This window comes from Lepidochelys kempii, chromosome 4, assembly GCF_965140265.1.
Source record: "Lepidochelys kempii isolate rLepKem1 chromosome 4, rLepKem1.hap2, whole genome shotgun sequence".
NCBI classification, from domain to species: Eukaryota; Metazoa; Chordata; order Testudines; family Cheloniidae; genus Lepidochelys; species Lepidochelys kempii.
In genome coordinates, this window is record NC_133259.1 from 107,384,870 (window position 1) to 107,405,061 (window position 20,192).

The 20,192-nt window shown below is 41.4% G+C and overlaps 1 protein-coding gene across 3 annotated transcripts in view; it reads left to right on the plus strand.

The window, feature by feature from the left end:
- Positions 1–14,779: 14,779 nt before the first annotated feature.
- KCNIP4 (potassium voltage-gated channel interacting protein 4) overlaps positions 14,780–20,192 on the plus strand; it is an 862,256-nt gene continuing 856,843 nt past the window's right edge. Inside the window, exon 1 of one of the 3 annotated variants that reach the window (XR_012158704.1) lies at positions 14,780–15,131. Coding sequence is in view for 1 of the 3 variants with exons in the window: in XM_073342395.1 (XP_073198496.1) it covers positions 15,071–15,131 (61 nt within the window). In the remaining 2 variants the exon portion in view is untranslated. The remainder of the gene's footprint in view (positions 15,132–20,192) is intronic. The other 2 variants (XR_012158707.1, XM_073342395.1) reach the window with 2 other exon arrangements.

Sequence of the window (20,192 nt, forward strand, 5' to 3'; positions counted from 1 at the left end):
AACCGGCTTTACTCTGTTCAGCCAGAGGAGCAGAGAATGAGACCAGTTATCTTATTTACATTACCCCTTTCCCTCCTCCTTCTAACCCTGCCCTACTCTTATTACTTATATAACCCCTGCTGGAGCAACCTCTGATTCCCACGTGTGGAGAAGTCCACTTGCTCCTTCCTTCTATGTTGCTCAGTATTCCACCTTTGAACTAATAGCTGTTGGGTTCTTTGCTCCTTGGGTTGATGGCAGGTCTCAGTCAGGGCCGGATTTCCAATTAGGCACAGTAAGCATGTGCCTAGGGGTGCCTAAAAGTTTAAAAGTGGGTTAAAAATGGTTAATGTAAGCTTATCTTAAAAATTATAAACAACCCAGTTCTAATATTACATGGGAAACCGTGGCAACGCTACATCAGGATTTTGTATTGTGTGTGGTATGGCCTCTGCTTGTTTGTGATTGACTAACATTGTCACTGTCTTTAGACGCTCGTGTGTATGCGCTACACTTAGTTACCAGCCTGCATCTGTGCTTGCAGCTCTGTTCATGGGCACATGCAAATGCTATTGTTACCTTTACCATAGTATATTGGGGGCGGCACGGCATGGGGGGGACTGAAGATGCTGTGCCTAGAGGCGGGTAAGATGTAAATCCAGCTACAGTCTCAGCCATCGGTTTACTGGTTGTTGGAGCTAAATTAGATTCTCAGTGAGCAGTGCCTCCACCCAGTGGCTGGATGAATAATTTAATATACAGCCCCTCCAGTCTCTATCACATTGAAAATTAGAAGAAATCAAGGGCCAGCCAATTTAAAAAGAACACTTAATTAGAGGAAGGATAGAATTAAACTAAGAAAGAGGTAAATGAAAAGGCAGGGAAATTAAAGAGAAGAGGTAAATGAACAAAAAAGTGACCTCCTCCTCCCCCCAAAGTCCCATCTAATAACCAAATATAAACAAACCCACCCAGGAAGTGGGCGCAACCCCAGAATGTGTCCAAAGGTCCAGGGCACTGTTCCCTTTAAGTTGTGCACGTGTGCGCACGCACACAGATCCTAAATCCCACGCACACAGCGAAACACCGTGCACACAATTTGCACAGAAGCACAACAATTTGCACAGAACAATTTTTTTGTGCATACGGCCTGTCAAAAATTAGAGGGAACATTGGTCCCAGGTAATCAGTGCACCTGTAGATACTGAACAAACTTAAGTTTGAACAATCAATTAATCAAATACACATTACAAGCCTGTCACTTGTGTGCATTGTGGTACCAACACCTTCCTTCAGGTGAGCCTTCATCTGGTTGTCCACCCATGGACCAGGACTTTCCTTACCTTGGAGCCCTTTCCTAACTAGCTTTGTGAAGTACCCCAGTACTCAGTATAATGACCCAGAACAAGGCAGATCTCTCCCTGGATGGAGCAAGTCCCAGGTGACTCAAACCCTGGCATTCCCTTGACTCCAGCGAGAAACTGCTGAATTGGAATTCATTTGCAAATTGGATACTATTAATTTAGGCTTAAATAGAGACTTGGAGTGGCTAAGTCATTATGCAAGGTAGCCTGTTTCCTCTTGTTTTTTCCTACCCCCCCCCAGATGTTCTGGTTTAACTTGGATTTAAACTTGAAGAGTGGTCAGTTTGGATGAGCTATTACCAGCAGGAGAGTGAGTTTGTGTGTGTATGGGGGTGGGGGGGATGTGAGAAAACCTGGATTTGTGCAGGAAATAGCCCAACTTGATTGTCATGCACATTGTGTAAAGAGTTGTCACTTTGGATGGGCTATCACCAGCAGGAGAGTGAATTTGTGTGGGGGGGTGGAGGGTGAGAAAACCTGGATTTGTGCTGGAAATGGCCCACCTGATGATCACTTTAGATAAGCTATTACCAGCAGGACAGTGGGGTGGGAGGAGGTATTGGTTCATATTCTCTGTGTATATATAAAGTCTGCTGCAGTTTCCACAATATGCATCTGATGAAGTGAGCTGTAGCTCACGAAAGCTTATGCTGTAATAAATTGGTTAGTCTCTAAGGTGCCACAAGTACTCCTTTTCTTTTTGCGAATACAGACTAACACGGCTGTTACTCTGAAACCTGTAATGTATATAGTTTACCATGCAACAGTGAGATGCTTAGGTTTGAAGGAGAAGAGCTACAAAAATTAGAGTGGTTGGTTAATCATCCTCATTGCCCTGTCACATCAGCTACCTTAATTCCAACACAAAATAGTCTCCAATCTTCAGTGAAACTCAATTGTGGTGGTATACTCTTACTTTTTATAATGGAAATTAAATAATTGTGTACCATGGAATTTTACTGTAAGGGAACTAATTAATTATGGGATATAATTCTGGAATATAGCCTAGGAGATCACATGGGGGGATAAATTGAGGGTAGAAACTGGAAGAAAGAGTGCTTCCTCGTCTATAAAGTCATAAATGAAAGTGGGGTCAGATTCACTGATTTATTATGCTTCTAGCTATTTAATTAATCAAGATGCATATGTGTATATGAGGCTATTGAGAGGGTTAGTGAATTGACATTGGTTGGCAGTTTTCAGATGACACAGCTTTATATCTCCATCTCTACTGATGTTATGAAAGAAATCAATTGCTTTACTTGCTGTCTGGGGCAGTTTGAAGGCCTGGATAAAGGCAAGCTGGCTGATACTCCATCTAGATCAAACTGAGAGTGATGTTGGACAAAACAAATGAAAAAGAAGGCACGAATAACTTCTGTCCCTTTAAGCATGTGTGCCTGCCTTTTGCTGACATAGTGCATAGTTTGGGGGTCTGGTCCCAGCAGCTTCACAAGGTCCAGTAGCACCTACCGCTAGATCAACTTTTATTCCATCTACATATGGCCAGGTGGTTTTGATTTTGTTTTTGAGCTAAATCTTTTGTCAACCTTGCCTTTCTCACCTTGAAATTAAGCTACTACAATGTTCTTTACATGGGGCTACTTCTTAAATGCACCCAGAAACTGTAGCTGGTGCAGAATTTGGTGTCTTGCTTGTTTAAATGGTGTTTCTTTCTGTAAGTATATTAATCCTGTGCTTCTGCTCTCTACATGAGCTGCCTATTGGTTTCCAAGATTTTAAGGTGTTCGTTTTAACCTATAAAGCCTCTATAGGTTATTTAAGTCCTATATAAAGCTTACTTTTCCTATCTAAGAAATCTCTCTTCCCATGACATGCTACCATGCTTGTAGTTAGTGGAGGCATCTGACCTGATCCACGTCACTATGAGAGAAGGGAGGCACTGACACAGGATTCTTCATTAGCACCCCTAGCCTTTAGCATTTCCCTCTGCTGGCTTATAATAACCCAAGTTTATTAGCTTTCAGGGCATGCTGGAAGACCCATCTTTTCTCCCTCGCTCCACCTGTAAGAAGATGGGTAGTGATGGGAAGGGCTAGGTAGTAAAGGGGTGGGACTCCAGTGTGGATTCTGTTTTGAATTTTGTTGTAACTATGTTGCCAGGCTTCTTGATCTTGGAGTAATTGATGGGTCTGGCTGTTTTGGTGTATTTTTAAAAGATTGTCCAAGGTGCTGGTTGGATGGACTCTTTTATTGAGAAGTGGTTGAAACCTGAATGAACAGTAGAAAACAAACAACATGATCCTAGATTTACTATTTTAGACTTCTGCTTGTGTCCCAGTCACTGTCTGATTTATCTATATTTCACTTATATATTTTCTGCTACATTTCAAAGTGTTTTGAGATAATGGGAATGAAATGAACAATGTAAATCAATTGGTTCATTGAAATATTTGCCAAATGTTAACATGACAATGGCTAAACAGGTATCAAGTTGAGATTACTGCCCCTGTTTGGCTAAGAATTGCCCACCCCTGTTTTTGTTACTCTGTCTTTTCCACCCATCACACTGGGCCACTTGTTTGCCTCATCCACCTGGTAGGTCTTGTCTTTTGCACTGTAAGCAGTTTGGGGCATGGACTGTCATTTTCTATGTTTGTGCAATGGGGCCCCACCCTTGTTGGTTTCTAAGTGCTACCACAATATACATATTAAATAATTGGGGTGCTATTGAAAGATCCTTCAGCAGAAGCTTTCAAAAAATGAGACTGTCACAGGAGTTCAACATATTAACAGCTCAAGAGACACATGGCTACCTGTTCACAGACAATAGCCCCTTCATTCTCTAAGACCATGTCTGCACTGTAGGTGCTATCACTATAGGTATTGTACCATAGCTATGCTGCTGTAACCTCATAGTGTAGATGCAGACTAAATTTTTTTCCATTGCTGTAGGAATTCCATCTCTGAATGACAGTAGCTAGGCTGGCAGAAGCATTCCTCTGTCAACCTAGCTGTGTCTACACCAGGGATTAGGTCAGCACTGCTACGGCACTCAGGGGTATAGATTTTTCACACCCCATGTGTGTTGTAACTGTCAATCTAAGTTTTAAATGTAGACCAGACCTAAATATTCCATTTACTTCTATGCCCATTAGGCAATCATTGTATACATTAGAATTTCAAAAGGAGGGAAACCATACATATAGAGCATCTGTATTAGGTAAATAAGAACATCAGAATGGCCATATCAGGTCAAACCAATGGTCCATCTAGCCCTGTATCCTATCTTCTGCTGACAGTTGCCATTGCCAGATGCTTCAGAGGGCAGTTAACAAGTGATCCATCCCTGGGTACCCAGAGGATGGGGTTGCATTCCTGACCAACTTGACAAATAGCCATTCATGGACCTATCCTCCATGAACTCATCAAAAAGCTTTTTTGAACCCATTTATACTTTTGGCCTTCACTGAGGCTTCCTAATATTCTATTAGCCTTTTTAATTGCTGCTGCACATTGAGTGGATATTTTCAGAGAACTATCCACAATGACTCCAAGATCTTTTTCTTGAGTGGTAAGTTTATTTAGACCCCGTCATTTTGTATGGACAGCTTGGATTGTTTTCCAATGTGCATTACTTTGCAATTATCAACAATGAATTTCCTCTGACAATTTGTTGCCCAGTCACTCAGTTATCTGAGGTCCCTTTGTAACCCTTTGCAGTCAGCTTTGCAGCATCATCTACAAAGTTCACCACCTTACTAGTTACCCCTTTTTCAAGATCATTTATAAATATGTTCAACAGTACTGGTTCCAATACAGATTTTGTAGGACCCCACTATTTCTCTTTCCACTGTGAAAACTGACCATTTATTCCTATCCTTTGTTTCCTATCTTAACCAGTTACTGACCCATGAGGACCTTCTCTCATCCCATGATGGCTTAGTTTGCACAAGAGCCTTGTCAAAGGCTCTCTGAAAGTTCAAGTACACAATATCTGCTGCATCATACTTATCCATGTTTGTTTGACCCCCCTCAAAGAATTCTAATTGGTGGGGCACAGTTTCCCTTTACAAAAGCCATGTTGGTTCTTCCCCAACATATTGTGTTCATCTGTGTCTGATTCTGTTATTTATATATTTTCAACCAATTTGCCTAGTACTGAAGTTAGGCTTACTGGCCTGTAATTGTCAGGATCATCTCTGATCAAATTAGCGTTACATTAGCTATCTTCCAGTCATCTTGTACAGCGGCTGATTTAACCAATAGGTTACGTCCCACAGTATTTCTGCAATTTCATATTTTTGTTCCTTCATGAGAATTAGCTTCCTCATTTGTTTTGTAGTTCCCCTTATTGAAGTTATTTATGCTGGGTTTCTTTGGTATTTTCCCCCCTACAAGGATGTTAAATTTAATTAGATTATGGTTGCTATTACCGAGCAGTTCAGCTATATTCAGCTCTTGGACCAGATCCTGTGTGTCACTTAGGATTAAATCAAGAATTGCTTCTCCCCTTGTGAGTTCCAGGGCTAGCTGGGTTCCAGAATCAGTTAATAGTCTCTAGAAATTTTATAACCACTTACTGTCCTGAGGTGACATGTACCCAGTCAATATGGGAATAGTTAAAATCCCCCATTATGAAAACATAAAATCAATAATAGCCTCTAATCTCCCTAAGCATTTCATAGTCACCACCACCATCCTGGACAGGTGGTCAATAGTTTGTTCCTACTGCTAAACTTACTGTCCTACAGATTATCCTACTGCTATATTTTTATTAATTTAGGTAGTTGCAGATGATCCATAGGAGGTTCAATTTTTCAAAAGAAATCCCTTCTGAAAATTGGTGTGGGTTTTTCTGTAGTGTTTATCTTCTAAGGATCAAACTGCATAGGGATCTGGCACAAGTTAGGGCTATCTCCCTTAGATGTGGTGGGAAGATGTATGGGGAACATGAAGAAAGCAGTGAAATTAGTAGATATAGTATTTGGAAACACTGATTAAGTCAGAGCTGGTCTTCAAGGATTTTATGAAGAAGATGATTTTCCATGATAACAGCGTACTTACTTTTTTCTCTCTCAATTTGAATAACTATCTTAAAAAATCAGGAAATATGCCTAAAATTCATAGAATAAATTCAGCCAATCTGAAAGCATTGACTGTGCAGGTGAAATGAGGAAAACTTCTATCTTGACTCAAGTCACTTCTCACATACCAATGCCATTCTGTTTACTTCAAAGAGGTTGGACTGTTCTCACTGAGAGAAGACTTCTGGCCTCATGTCTTCTTATAGACAAACATTAACAAACATGTGACTCCTGTTCCTAAGATGTCCATAGCTGAATCATAAGCACAATACTTGGCATGACTACAGCATCTTTATCTGTAGGATCTTAAAATGCTTTGTAAACATTCTGAAATAGGATGCTATTAATCTACATATATGTGTGAATTATGGGCATGTGTTTGTTTATATAGCCACATATACAGCTATATGTCCTTGTGATGAAGTGTGCACCCCACAACAGCTCTGATAGAGTTAATGAGGGCTTGAGAAACTGATTAGGTTACCTGGCATCACCTGGGAGAGGGAGGCCCCGGCTAAGAGTGAAGCCCACCTGGGAAGAGCTAGACAGTACTATAATGCCAGGAGGCTGAAAGCAGAAGGGGACTGTAGAGGAAGGAGGCTGCTATCACTCCCTGGGGTGAGGGAGGGGATCAGGGACAAGGAGGAAGTCCAGAGGGAGAATATGTCCTGAGATCCTGTCCTGGAGTAAGGAGTCTAGCAAGAGGCTAGAAGAGGGTGAAGTAGCCATAGGGAGTACAGCAGGTTCCTGTGATAAGCCCAGAAACAGGTAAGAGAAGAGTGATTGGGTAGGAAGGAGCCCAGGAAAACAGTAACAGGGAAGGGGACTGAGCAGGCCCGGATTGCTGGTTATAGGGTCCCTGGGCCAGAACCTGGTGTAGTGATAGGGCCAAGGTTCCTCTGCCAGCCACTGGTAATAGTGGCACAGAGCCTTGAGCTGGGGCTGAATACTGTCTGGAGAAGGCATTTGCACAGTGGCCCTGTTTGACTTTTTAACCCTGGAAGGATAAATGGGGACTTGGTCAGAGGCCCAAGTTACCAAAAGAGACTATCACAGAGAGCAGAAGAGGATACATAATGTCAGGAAAGCTACTTTCCCAGATCTAAACACAAGGAGGCACCCTAGCGGTGAGTGGGTACTCTGTTACAGTCCTGTATATATGCATGTCATATGCAATACATATAGCTAGATTTTGCCTGAAAGAGATGGTTTGGGAGCCTAAGAAGTGAGTTTGAAATACCTTGAACTCCCTAGATTTTTGCTCCTCAAACTCTAGCTCTGGTCTCCAGCTCAGCACTAGAAATGAAAACAAATATGCAGTATTGCTTTCCAGTTATTATGCAGTAGCAGTTGTCTTTATAGAAGACTGGGTGCAAATGGCTTCTTTATTTCTGATAAGCTCAATTTTCTGCCAGTCATTGTGCCCGCTCCCACCCCCACTCCAAAGCACTAATGGGTGGAGGCAGCTAGGACAGGGAAATGGGTTGACATGTCAGGCTGGGGTATACTGGACTACAGTGCTGGACTGAAGCACTGATGAGAGCGGGAGAGCAGAAAGCAGTGGAGAGCCAACACATGGCTGAATGGCAAGCTGCCAGAAGAAGTGCTGAGATGCCATGCTGCCACAGAGTGTCTCCATTTGAATGCTGTCCAAATACCAGCAGGGTCAGCTCAGCACTTTTTCCTTCAGAGGTTTATAAACTGAGCTCCTTGCGGACTACTTTGTGTGGGTGTTTCAGATGAGTCCTTAAAACTCAAGGTCCTGTCTGTTCTGGAGCAACATTACAAATCCCATTCATCTTTTCTCAAGACCAGGGGTCTGCCACAGCATCGCTAGCCAAGATTTTCCTAACATCCATGACTGTACAGTGTGCTCTGATCCGGTTGTTTCATGTTGCATTTCAGTAGCACAGGCAACTACTTCATCCATTTATGTATTTATGTTTAAAGTGTTTTGTGATCCATCCAGATGAGGATGAGATGTTAAATAAATACGGTATGTGAAATGATAGTATTGTATCTGTAAATATGAAACGTTACATTGAATAAGATTTACTCACGAAATAACTTCAGTGACAGCCTAATAATGACAGTAAATGATACAGTTTATATTAAGTGATACAGATTACCTCATTATACCTTCAAGCAGCACTGCAGACTGGTGCTGGATCATATGCAATGTTATATTTAAAAAGCATGCATGATTTTGAAATGACATTTTTTAAAATTCATTTCATCTGAACTTTGGATATTAAAGTTTACAGCACTGACAAAAGAAATTAAAAATACATAATTCTGCATAAACTGAAAAACAAACACACAAGTCACCACCACACCATGAACAAAATAGTTAATATGTAGCGGGGCAACTCCACTCAGCAGGCGAATGTATTTCACCAAAGGAAAGCCCACTAACCTGGATTTGGGGGAGGAAACTGAAGCTGGGTGTTTGAGTACCTACGGTAATTAAGCACTCAGATTCCATTGAAATTCAGTGAGGGCTGGGTGCCTATCTGCCTAGGATCCTTTGCAAATCTCATCTTGTAAGAATAAGAAGTAAATCTCTCTCCTAGCTGAGTTATTTGGCGTATCTGGTACATAACTGTAAAGCTGAAGTTTTAATAAAACCATTTGCTGGTCACCACCTTTAAATTCTGATTTGCATACCCATTTATGCTAAGTGGGAACTCTCCTGACCCCTACAGAAATGATTAAAGATGTTAATTTTAGACATGCAATGAATTACACATAGATAGACTTATACTAAAATCCTTCCCCCAGTAAGTAACAAAGCGTAAATGCTATTCAACAGCATAGGACTAGATCCTCTGCTTACACCAGTTCAGGTTGTAGTCCGTATTGTTTATCACCAAATCTTGCTGTACAAGAGTATTGATGCACAATTAAATGCAAAATATTACATTAATATAATGTTACGCTTGAGATTTAACATTCACAGGCAGCAGAACATTCAAAGTTTTTTTTCCTAACCACCAAGACTCTTAAAATATTTTAATATATGCTGTCCTGAGTAGGGAAACTTCTTGAATCAGGGCTGTGTATGATAACTTTTCTGTTTTTAGCCCCAGTCCTGCAAACCGATCAGGATCATTCAACTCATACCCACACTAAATCCCATTAAAGTAAACAGGGCTCCAAATGGGTATAGGAGTCCAACTGTTTGGATCGGATTCAGTTCTTAATATATATGAATTTAGGCCAAATTATGACTAAGAAACTTCCCGACTGTATTGTATATAAACTGTTATCCATAAACACGAATGCAGTGCATTTATTGTAACAAGATTCATCTTCAAATTACTTCATTGGACTATGGAATCATTTAAATCAAATGTAGGTGCAGCATCATAACATTGATTTCAATATTTGGATCTCTAAACACATGTTTCTGTGTTCCTATATATGGAAAACAGCACTCTGGGCCCGAGTCTGATGTCCATACTCCTTAGGAGTTTTGCCTGAGAAAGGCTTTGCAGAAGTGAGGCAAAAATGCAATGACTCTTAAATTGGCTCATGATGGCTGGTGTAAACACACTGAACCATTTGTGCTTAAACTGGTTCTATCTAACCTGTTAAATTACAAATGATTCAGTTCTCTAGTGTAGGTACTGCTTGGGTCTCTGCCCCAAAGCCTCAGCACTTTGCAGCTATCCCAAGCTCAGCAGGGATTTCCCCCTAGAGCTTTGTACATCCCTGTGGATCATTGAGTTTAGAAGGCTAAACCCTTCTGATTCCATAAGTGGGAGTACAAACCATGCCCTCTTTGATAGGATGACACCACTGGAACACCACAAGCTGTAACTCACTCTTATTTTTTCCAGTTTTTTACTCGTGGAAAGGATGATTTGGTCCTGAATTTGTTCTTACAATAAAAATGTCTTCTCAGCCGTAAGTCTAGCTTCATGATACAATTTATTTTACAGTGCATTTTAAACAGGAGTGGCAAAATCATGGTAGCTGGTTTAATCTTAAGGCTAGGGGAAATACATTAATTCAACTTCTAGAAGAAGAAATCAGCCAGGAACCAGAATGACCAATTGTACTAAAAAATAATTAAAAGGGAAGAAATCCCAAGGATATATGTACCTTTCTAAATGATAGCACAGTGTTATTAGTACAAAGGTCCAAAATATAACTATTTGAAATGATCAAGTAGGCATAAGGAAATTGGAAGAGAAATGGACCTCAGATGTTTTAGAAACTGGAAAACACAATACACTTTTGTATTGGTAAAAATGTAATTATGTCAAAAAGAAGTTCTGCCTCTTAATACTGAATAGAATTCTATATCACCAGATATATCAATACCAATTCTATATCATCATCTATATCTTGGTTCTCTGCCAAGAAAACCAAGTACCTTCTGTGTAAAAGGTTCACTAAACATGACCTAGAGCAGAGATACAGAGACTTGAAAAGCTAGCAGAAAGTCAATGGACACTGGAGAAAAATGGATGCTATTTGGGAAATGGTAGATAATTTAGTCTTTAAGAGCAACTGTAAACACACCAAACTTTGAGGTACAAACTTTTGACATATAGGTTCATTTATTAACACTTAACCATTGTAACTGTCTCACATCCCATATTGGTGTCAAGGCTTTCTATAGTCTCAGGCTAGATAAGATTGGATCAGATGCTCAACAGGTATAAATCTTCAGAGTTCTACTATCTGTGTATCTCTAAGAAATCAAGGACGCTACATCCATTTACACCAGGTGAGGGTTTTTCCCAATATGTTTCAGTGCTTTTTCTATTTATATTTATATAACTGTTTCCCTATGTTTTTAAGTGAACAGTATTTTGGACCTGATTGCTAACACTGGTGAGACAAGAAAATCTTCAAATCGGAAGAGAAAACAAGTACGGTTAAATAATCCAGAGAGAGATAAAATCCAAAAAAGTTTGGAAGAGGTTGCAGTCCCAAAGAACTGCCATACATGTAGATGGAGTCTCTTGTGGGCATAGAGTGAGTTCTCATACCTTATAGCTCCTAAGGTCCAGGTACCTGCTATTATAATATAATATTGCAAAGTGCTTGGTTCCCATTTACTTACACACAACTGTAGCTACAGATTAGGAAAGCAAATTGGAGAACACAGTAGTATGAAGCAGATAGCTATGGAATTTGTTTACATACTGAGCACTGTGACCAGTCACAATTTTGGGGATTAGTGTTTGAAGTAGTCACAGTTTGGAGATCATAGGGTAGAGTCAAAGAAGGAATTTGATTATATATGGGCCATTAGTATAAGGAATTAGCTGACAATAGTTGGAGCCAATGAGCTTTTAAATAGATGGTCATAGCAGTGACTGAGGATAGTCTTAAACTCTTTCAATCTTGATTTAAAACTTATCTGCAAGATGTAGTTCAAAGGAAGACTTTTGCAGAGGAAATTGATCGAGTGACTTCAAGTTCCACCAAGAACAGCAGACAAAGGGAGAGTAGGTGGGTGAAAGGAGACAGAGCAAGTAGTAGAAGAGATGGTTGGAGGGAGAAGGTAAAAAGTTGTAGATTTACAGACACAATTTCATTTATCTGGGTCATTTGTGTTTTAATTTATAATCAATTGGGTATGAGGCAGGGTTTTTTTTCCTCTGAATCATGCGATCTTATCTGTACAAGTTTTGTTCACTTTCTAAAAGTTAAACTCTATATTATGCTAATTTGTAATTTTTCAAAAGTCTCTGGCTTAAACTAACAAATCCAAAGGCATTTTGATTTGATTGCCATACTTTCTTTAGCTCACTCTGTATATGCTGCAACAGCTGGTCATAATAGTGTTTTCATAACTCTCTCAGTTCTGAGACAACACTGACATACTGCAATGTGAGCAAAGTAAAGTGGCAGCTGAAGATCAGTATTGCCTTGCTTTTGGTTCATGTAAGATGACTAGCTTTATTGAATAATTTTGGTATACAATAGTCAACAGTTGGACAAGTTTTCTGGCAATGCTAGTAGTATCTGAGTTCAAATCCTGATTATAGGGCCAGAATGGTGCCTGCCCTGTCTGTATACTAGTCTAGTGCTGTAAAGCCCACTTCCACCTACCTGAGAATTCTCATTACATAGGTGAATCTCTAGCTGGGATCGAGCCAGCATATCCGCTCCCCCCTAGTCTTATGTACAGAGGCCATATCTAGAGAAATGGTCAGTTGGCAGGAGTGCCTCTGCACACCAACTGTCTCTGGCTGCCAGTGCGTTAGTAGACTGTAGAATCTCTTCCTATCCTGACCATGCAGTGCTCGGGAAAGCCCTCAACCATTCCATCATCTTAGGCCAATATCCATTTTATCTCTATCTCCATGTACTTGAAGAAGAAAGGAGGATTTTCCTTAAAGGACTTAGCAATTAGGAAGGAGCGAAGTACTGTCCCTTCTCTCTCAGCTGCAATGAGGAGGGAGGAATTGTTCAAAAGTTCCAGTTAGGAAATCCAATGAAGAAGACAACATAATTAATGTTTTAGGTGACTTAGTCTATGCCTGAGTCCTTTCTGCTCCCTAACAAAAAAAAATATAAAAATGGTTGGGATAAGGAGAGAAAGACAATGCATAGGGAGAAAGTCACTGTGGACCCTAAAACAAGTCATATTAATTTAAAGAATAAAAAGAAATAATCAGAAAATCCTACTGGGAAATTTGCCATACTGGAAAGATCTTCTGGTGATGTTTCACTGCGGCTGTTTTTTAAATTAGAGGATACCTTAAGCTGCCCCTTTGCATTTAAAAACAAAAAGGAAAGGCTAAATCCAACCTTTGAATACCATGCCCTGGCTGGTCATGTTGACAGTTTGAGCCATATCCAACCCTGGAGCAGCTGATTGGAATGCCACTGATTAATGAACTTGCTCCCACTTACACAAAGTGTCTAAGAGATTTCTTTTGTGTGGTGATATATTATTGCTGTCCTTCTGAGGTGACATGTAATTCCCAAGGACTTCATATTCTGTGGTGGAGCTTGCCATATTTTGATCAAACAAAGGGATTTTGAAGCAAAATGGGGTTCATGTGTGATGGGTCTGATCTTCTAGGTCAAGAACTGGGTTAGTGCCTTGCCTTTGCAAGTTACAATTGTTCTTTTGGATTGCACAGAGTTCTGTGCACAGTCTGATCTCCAAACTACATATCTGTTTTGCAGTAGGACTTAGGGTATGCAATAAAACTCCCGCGGCTGGCCTGTGTCAGCCAGATTGGGCTGTGGGGTTATAAAATTGTAGTGTAGACGTCTGGTCTTGGTGTGGAGTCTGGGCCTCTCTGCTCACAGGACCCTGTGAGCGGTGAGTCCCAGACCAGAGCCCGGGCCCAATCATCTGTAATTTGATAGCCCCAAAACCAGAGTCAGCTGACACAGACCAGCTACAGGTTATGTCTAATCAGGGATAAAAAGCCCACAGCTAGCTTGAGTCAGCTGACTCGGCCTTGCAGGGCTCAGGCTCTGGGACTGAAAAATTGCTTTGTAGACATTTGGACTGGAGCCCAAGCTCTAGGACCCTGCAAGTGTGGAGGGTCTGAGCCTGAACATTTAACCAGGGATCTTTGTAGGCCCAGCAGCCCAAGTCTGAGTCAGTTGACCCAGGACAGCCACAGCCATGCTTCAGGGCTTTTATCCTTGTGTAGACATACCCATAGAGAGCCTGACTGATATGGAGGTCCCACGTACAATCTCTCAATAAGAGGGCTCCTGTTCTAAACAGTTTGCTGCCTAGATAGACAAGACAAATGGTGGGAGGGAAACAACTTGCCTAAAGTCAGTGGCAGAGCTGGGAAGAGAGCGCAGGTCTCCTAGATCCTAGTCAAGAGCCCAATGCATCAGCCCACGCTGACTTGAGGTAAGAATGGCAAAGGGGTGTTTCCTTTTAGCTCTGTGGATACCTGCACTAGACTTCTGTGGACTCCTGCATTCCCTGGGTGGGCCCTGTGCTAAATTCAGTTTTATGCTGTTGGCTGATGGTCTCAGGCCAGTTCCTAGGAGCAAGGTGTCTACCCCGGCCTTGCTGGCCAGGGTCAGTAACTGGCTTTCTTGTTGGCAGCCTCTAAGAAGGCAGGGAGCCACGGGACATGGAACCTAAACTAGCCTTTCCCCTCCTCGAGGTGCCGGCTCCCGAGAGCCAAGGTATGGGACAGGGCAGCCACACACAGCGGCTGCCTACTCCCTAGATAGTCTAGCACCGGTCCCTGCACTGGGGTGGAGCCCAGGGCTCCATGTCCTGGGCCGGGCGTGGGAGAGGGGTAGATGCTTTTTGTGCAGCAGCGTTGGCACCAAGGGCCCCCGGGCAGCCATGAAGGGGGCCCTCAGGGAGCTCCAGGCAGCCCAACACGGAGCTCCCAGAACCATCCCAGGGATCCAGCGGGACCGCGAGCTCGCCGCCCGCCCCGCTCTGGGACCCAGCAGCAGGTTGCAGGGGGAGGTGCCCGCGCAGGCTAGGCTGGGGGTGCCACGGTCCCGCTCCGTGGCTGGCTTTGGCGCGTCCGCCCTTGCGCCTCCCTCTAAGGTGAGCGGGCTGGCTCCCGCGCGGCTGCGGCTCGGCTCCGGCACACAGGCGCACGGCGGAGCCTACCCAGCGCGGCCGCTCGCTCTCTGCGCTGGCTGGGGGAACACCGTGTCGCCTTTTTCTTCTCCAGCCCCGACGAGACTTTAGGCGAGCCCACCCCTCTCGGCATGAATGCGAGGAGAGTGGAGAGCATCTCGGCGCAGCTGGAGGAGGCCAGCTCTACAGGCGGTAGGACTGGGCGAGCATGTTGGGCTTTGATTCGTGTTAAGCAGAAACCTTGCAACTTGTCGAGGGACTCCCCCTCTTTGCCGCTTGGCATGAGAGGAATAAACCTGCGCTGGCTTGAGAGAGGGAGGCGATTAATGCATGAGATCCGGGTCAGAGAAATGTTCAATGCCGAGGAAAGTCTATCCTAAGGTGTCCACTGGGAACCTTGCTGGTGCTCTTGCCTTTCCTGAAATTAATGGAGGCTAGGTATGAAACTGCCAAATGCAACCTGCACACGTTCTTTCCGATCGCTAACTCTCACATGACGTTATTTTGATCAGTCACACTTGTACTTCCCTGCGTGTGTTATGTCCGAGTAAAAAACAAAACTATCTAGCTGGAGACAGTGACACTCTTTATAACAGAAACACCAGCTGGCCGATCTCTTCTTGTTTTTCTTGTGTTTTGCAGTTCAGCATATTCCAAAGAAACTGCATGGAGTAACTTGCGTTTTAGAAAAGAAACCAGGGCGTAAGGGTTACAGTTTACACCCACCGTACACAGGAAACTGATTTTATTTAGATATGATGGCTAGAGAGAATGTATTTTTATTTAAATTGCTGGTATTATGGATGATGCCCACTTCTTAACAGCCTGCTGGCTATGGAGAGACGTGAGAATTCATGTAGAACTCTTGCAAAATAACATTCCCTGATCCTTTTGACATGTATTTGTCAAGGAAAGAGGCAAATGTGTTAATATTTCCTGCTGTATTCTTAGACTCCTGCTTGCAAACTGCTTGGTGCCAAGCGTAGAAGAGCATTGGCCTTGAAGTGAGGTTACATAAAGAAAGGCAGCAGAGTCCTAGCCTCTTCCTGCTGCTTCAAAGTAGTCTTCTAAGCAAAAGTCTCTGAGCCACGTGCACTCTATAGGATTGTACCCACCATCCACTCACTGGCCTAGTCCCCAGGCCATGTTCTGCTTTCATCTACTTTTCTCCCGTTCAAAAATCAGGGCTTGCAGTTTTACAGACAGGATATTAGGGCACTTGAACTTTATAAAGGAATCTTGATCATTGTGTGTGTGTGTGTGTAATCCTGTTTTTTAGGCTATATTGTTAAACTGTACATTTGTATTGTATGACAGAAAAAATAAGCTGTGCTTAAAAACAAAGGGTCTTTTTAGTCTGAGAAGTAACTCTGTAGAAGTGATGCTGTGATACTCTATTTCTTGTAAGCTGTGGAAACTTGGCCTGTTAACCACTGAGACACAAGTAAAGACTTTTTCCTGTAAGCATTAGTCTCTACTTGGAATCTAAAAATCAAGTTGGTTTCTTTCTTTCTCATAGTATCTCCTGTAGTAAATATTCTACATGCCACATGATTCCCTCAGTTACACCTGTGAAATCCCCATTCAAGGCTCATAGGGTTAAACAGGTGGAACTGAGGTCATAATTTGGAGGCAGTGGGGTTTCACAGCTGTTACTGAGGCATAATTTGGCCTATGGATTGTTACTAGAAGTGATGTGTAAGAAGGGGTGAATGCAGGTAGAGTTTTCAGAGTTAGCATTAAGGGGAAAATGTTTGCATGTAAACTGAGGAAATAATAAACATGAAATGACTAGATGCTGTTTTTACAGAAATACTTTTTTTAGTTGAACCTGCACTTTAAAATTTTAACATGTATGTTCAGCAGAATTACTCTTTTGGTTCACTTGACATGAATCCTGCTTGCTCATAGAATTTTTAATGGGTATCTTTTTAAGATACATGGTTGACATGGATAAAATTAGTAAACTGCATTTTCACTACTTAATTACAAAAAGAAAAGTGTGAATTTTTACAAAAATATAAGGCACTCAGTGTACACTATTTTGCCAGGAAATCTTAGAGGGAAAAAAGTTGTTGATCACATCTACTTTATTGTAATTACAAGGCTCAAAATAAATGGTTCCTTTTTATATAGGACTATTGTACCTTGGCTCACTGCTCATAATAATTAAGGTGATTTTTCTTGCCCCTGATTGTGCAAATATTACACATGTGTATTACTGTACTCAGCTGGACTTCACTGGGACTATTTATAAGTAAAGTAATGCATGTGTATCAGTCTCTGCTGGATTTTGGTCTTTACCTTTAAAACTCAAAATATCGTAGTAACCAAAGATAAAGCATAGCGTGATATTTGTACTTACAATATTAGGATTTAATGTTGTTTAGAGTAGAATCTTGTAAAACTATTTTGGATAAATATTGTTCAGCATTGCTAAGGGTCTTACAACTTCACCATTTAAAGGGGCAGTGTCCAATCAATTTAGGCCCTTTTTGTAAAACTTCGTTTACCACAAACCGTTTTCAAGAGTTGTTTCCATGATTTCTTTTTTCAAGTTCCAGTGAAAACAGCTTTTTAAATGTAAGTATATTTGTATTGCAGTGCCTGTACCATGAACACTTCAGCATTTTGCTACTAGGGCATGAGAATCAGAAACTGAAACTGTCCACAAAAGTGCTACTGTTCCTCTGCATCACTTTCTAAGCTGAATATAATGTGAAAAGTAAACAAACTGCATTAATGATAAGTCTGTTAGGTTTTAAACTGTTTTAGTGATGTTAACAACAGAGATAAGGACATCTATGTTATGTTTTTCAAACTGACAGTGCCTTTCCATATTTTATTTGGTGGGAAGTTACCACGTTGAATCTTAAAGGCCACATTTTACAACAGATTGCCTACAATGGGAGCAACACTGATTGCTAATGCAGTCAGGAAATGCCCTCACAACTAGAGATTGATACAGATTAAGATTGAGCCATATTGGTAGGGCAGTGTCCATTCCTGTGTTACAGATGTTCTACTGATGAATAGGTTACACTGGTTGTAGCGTTGGAATTCTGGTGTTTTCACGAACAAAACCTTTACAAAATCCATGTGTCTCTTATATAAGATTTTTTTTTAAAAAAAGCTAAATGGAGAGAGAGGACTATGGTTTCTTTTGCAGTTCTCTCTCTCCACCCCAAAATCTATTTTACAATTCAAGAAAGCAGCTATTATGCATATTTAAATATATAGTAGATTCCACAAGAAATATTATGAAGATGTATTTACACGACTTTAAAATTTGGTTAAGGGATCATCTTGTCTGTTTTTTGCTCCCCTCCACGCTTATGGGAGATTCTTGTGCAGTAGTGCTAAGTAAGTAGTATTAACACTTTTTCCATCAAGACCTGATTTCAGCACCTGAAGGCATCTCTGGACAAAGACATTAGAAGAAATTTAAATGAGAGACAGGCAGAGAAAGGGGAAGGAGAAGCTACATGGGGAGAAAGATGAAAAGAGACTTCCTAGGAAAGACAGTTGCAGAGAAAGGAGAAAAGAAGGTAAAGGAGGCCTTCGCAAAGCCCTTCAACTAATACCGTAAGTACAAGACGTCTTGAAAAAGATAGGGACCCAGTTTGGTAGTGCTGGAGCAGGGAGCTGTAAATTACACCCACTGATGCCAGTCCATTCCCCTTGTATCCCAGACTGGATTCACCCCCTGTGGAGGGCAGGCAGTGATGCTGTCAGTATCTTCCATTGATCTTCCCAACAGGGTGGCTGCTAGAGTTTGTTCTGGGCTCTAGGAATTCTGCAGTGGGGAGGAACTGAACCAATTTCTCCCAGGAATCCTTGGTCAGTCTTTCTGCTCCAATTCTCCCACTTTTTTGGGTGCGCAAGACCTCCTTCCAGGATAAGGAAGATTGTGGCTATTTTGTGCTGCTGCAGTCTTGTTCCAGTGGACTTTTACCTTTGGGATCTTCTGCCATGTTAACCTGAGCCTGGAGGAAATCTAGCCCTTTGTGTAGTGGTTTTTATGCTCCCTTTATGGGCACTGAATTGACTTAAATATGCTATTTCCAAGCTGTGCACATTCCTGCAGACATTATGAATACACAAGCAAAGGAACAAATGAAATGGACTCATGACCTGAAATGTGAGGGAGGAAAATCAGTATTTTAAATGGAAAAGTATGCAATCTACAAGGGAAAGTGACATAACATTTAAGGGAGAATGGCAAACAATGTAAATTAATATATAATACTGAACTTGTCTCCTTTTGCTACTGTATAGCAGATATTTCAAAAGCGGGCGATGTTGTACACAATCCTGTGTTTGGCAAACACCTCGAACTCCAGTTGACTTCATGAAGATTTGGCATTCCTTGTGCACCCAAAAATCAGGCTCCAAAAACACTGCAGTAACTACATATTCCATTGAAGAGAAGATGTTTAGTCTTTAGTTTGAATATCCTTTTGTTGGCATAGGTCATAATCTCATGTCTAAGTAACTAACTACTTTTGGATTAATTATGTGCAAAATTCTGTAGAGATCCTCACTTCACATTATACAGTTAAAGTATCTTGGCTTCCCTCTGAAGAGCAATTTTACAGAGTTTGTTTCCTGTCTATTTTGCATTGTTGAGCAGTTACTATGCAAGCTAAGGGTATTGATGAATAAGCAAATATACTTGAAGTTTCTCCAGACATACAAGGTTTGATGCAGTTACTCCTTTCCCAGAGTTTATTCAACTGTTGTAAAATATATTGAGGCAGATCATGTCTATCAGTTAATGCAGCTATAAAAAGACAAAATTGCACACATCATGGAAAGCTTTTATATTTGAATCAGATGTACACTTAAGATTGTCTTTTGGTTAGAGCTGAATATTTGATATGTACAACATTTAGCTGTATTTTATCCAGTCTCAGCCATTCTCTTTACCATTATGATTTATGCTTTGTGTTTGGTGCATGACAAAGAGAGCCACTAAAAATACCATGAAGGCTGGTGATTTTGTTTAATTTCATGGATGTGCATATTCTTGTCATGCTGCCCCCTCCCTTTCTGCTTGTCTCCTCTTTCTTGTGAGCACAAAGTGTATTGAAATACATTGTAGAAAGATCTTGCTCTCCAAATCATTCAGATTGAGGTTTTCCTCTCTTTCACCATCCTCACTTCATACAGAATGGAACAGGCAATAGGGACAGCTATGAGCACAAAGCATGTGTCTGCTTCGGGATCTGCATCAAATGCAAACTCTGCAAC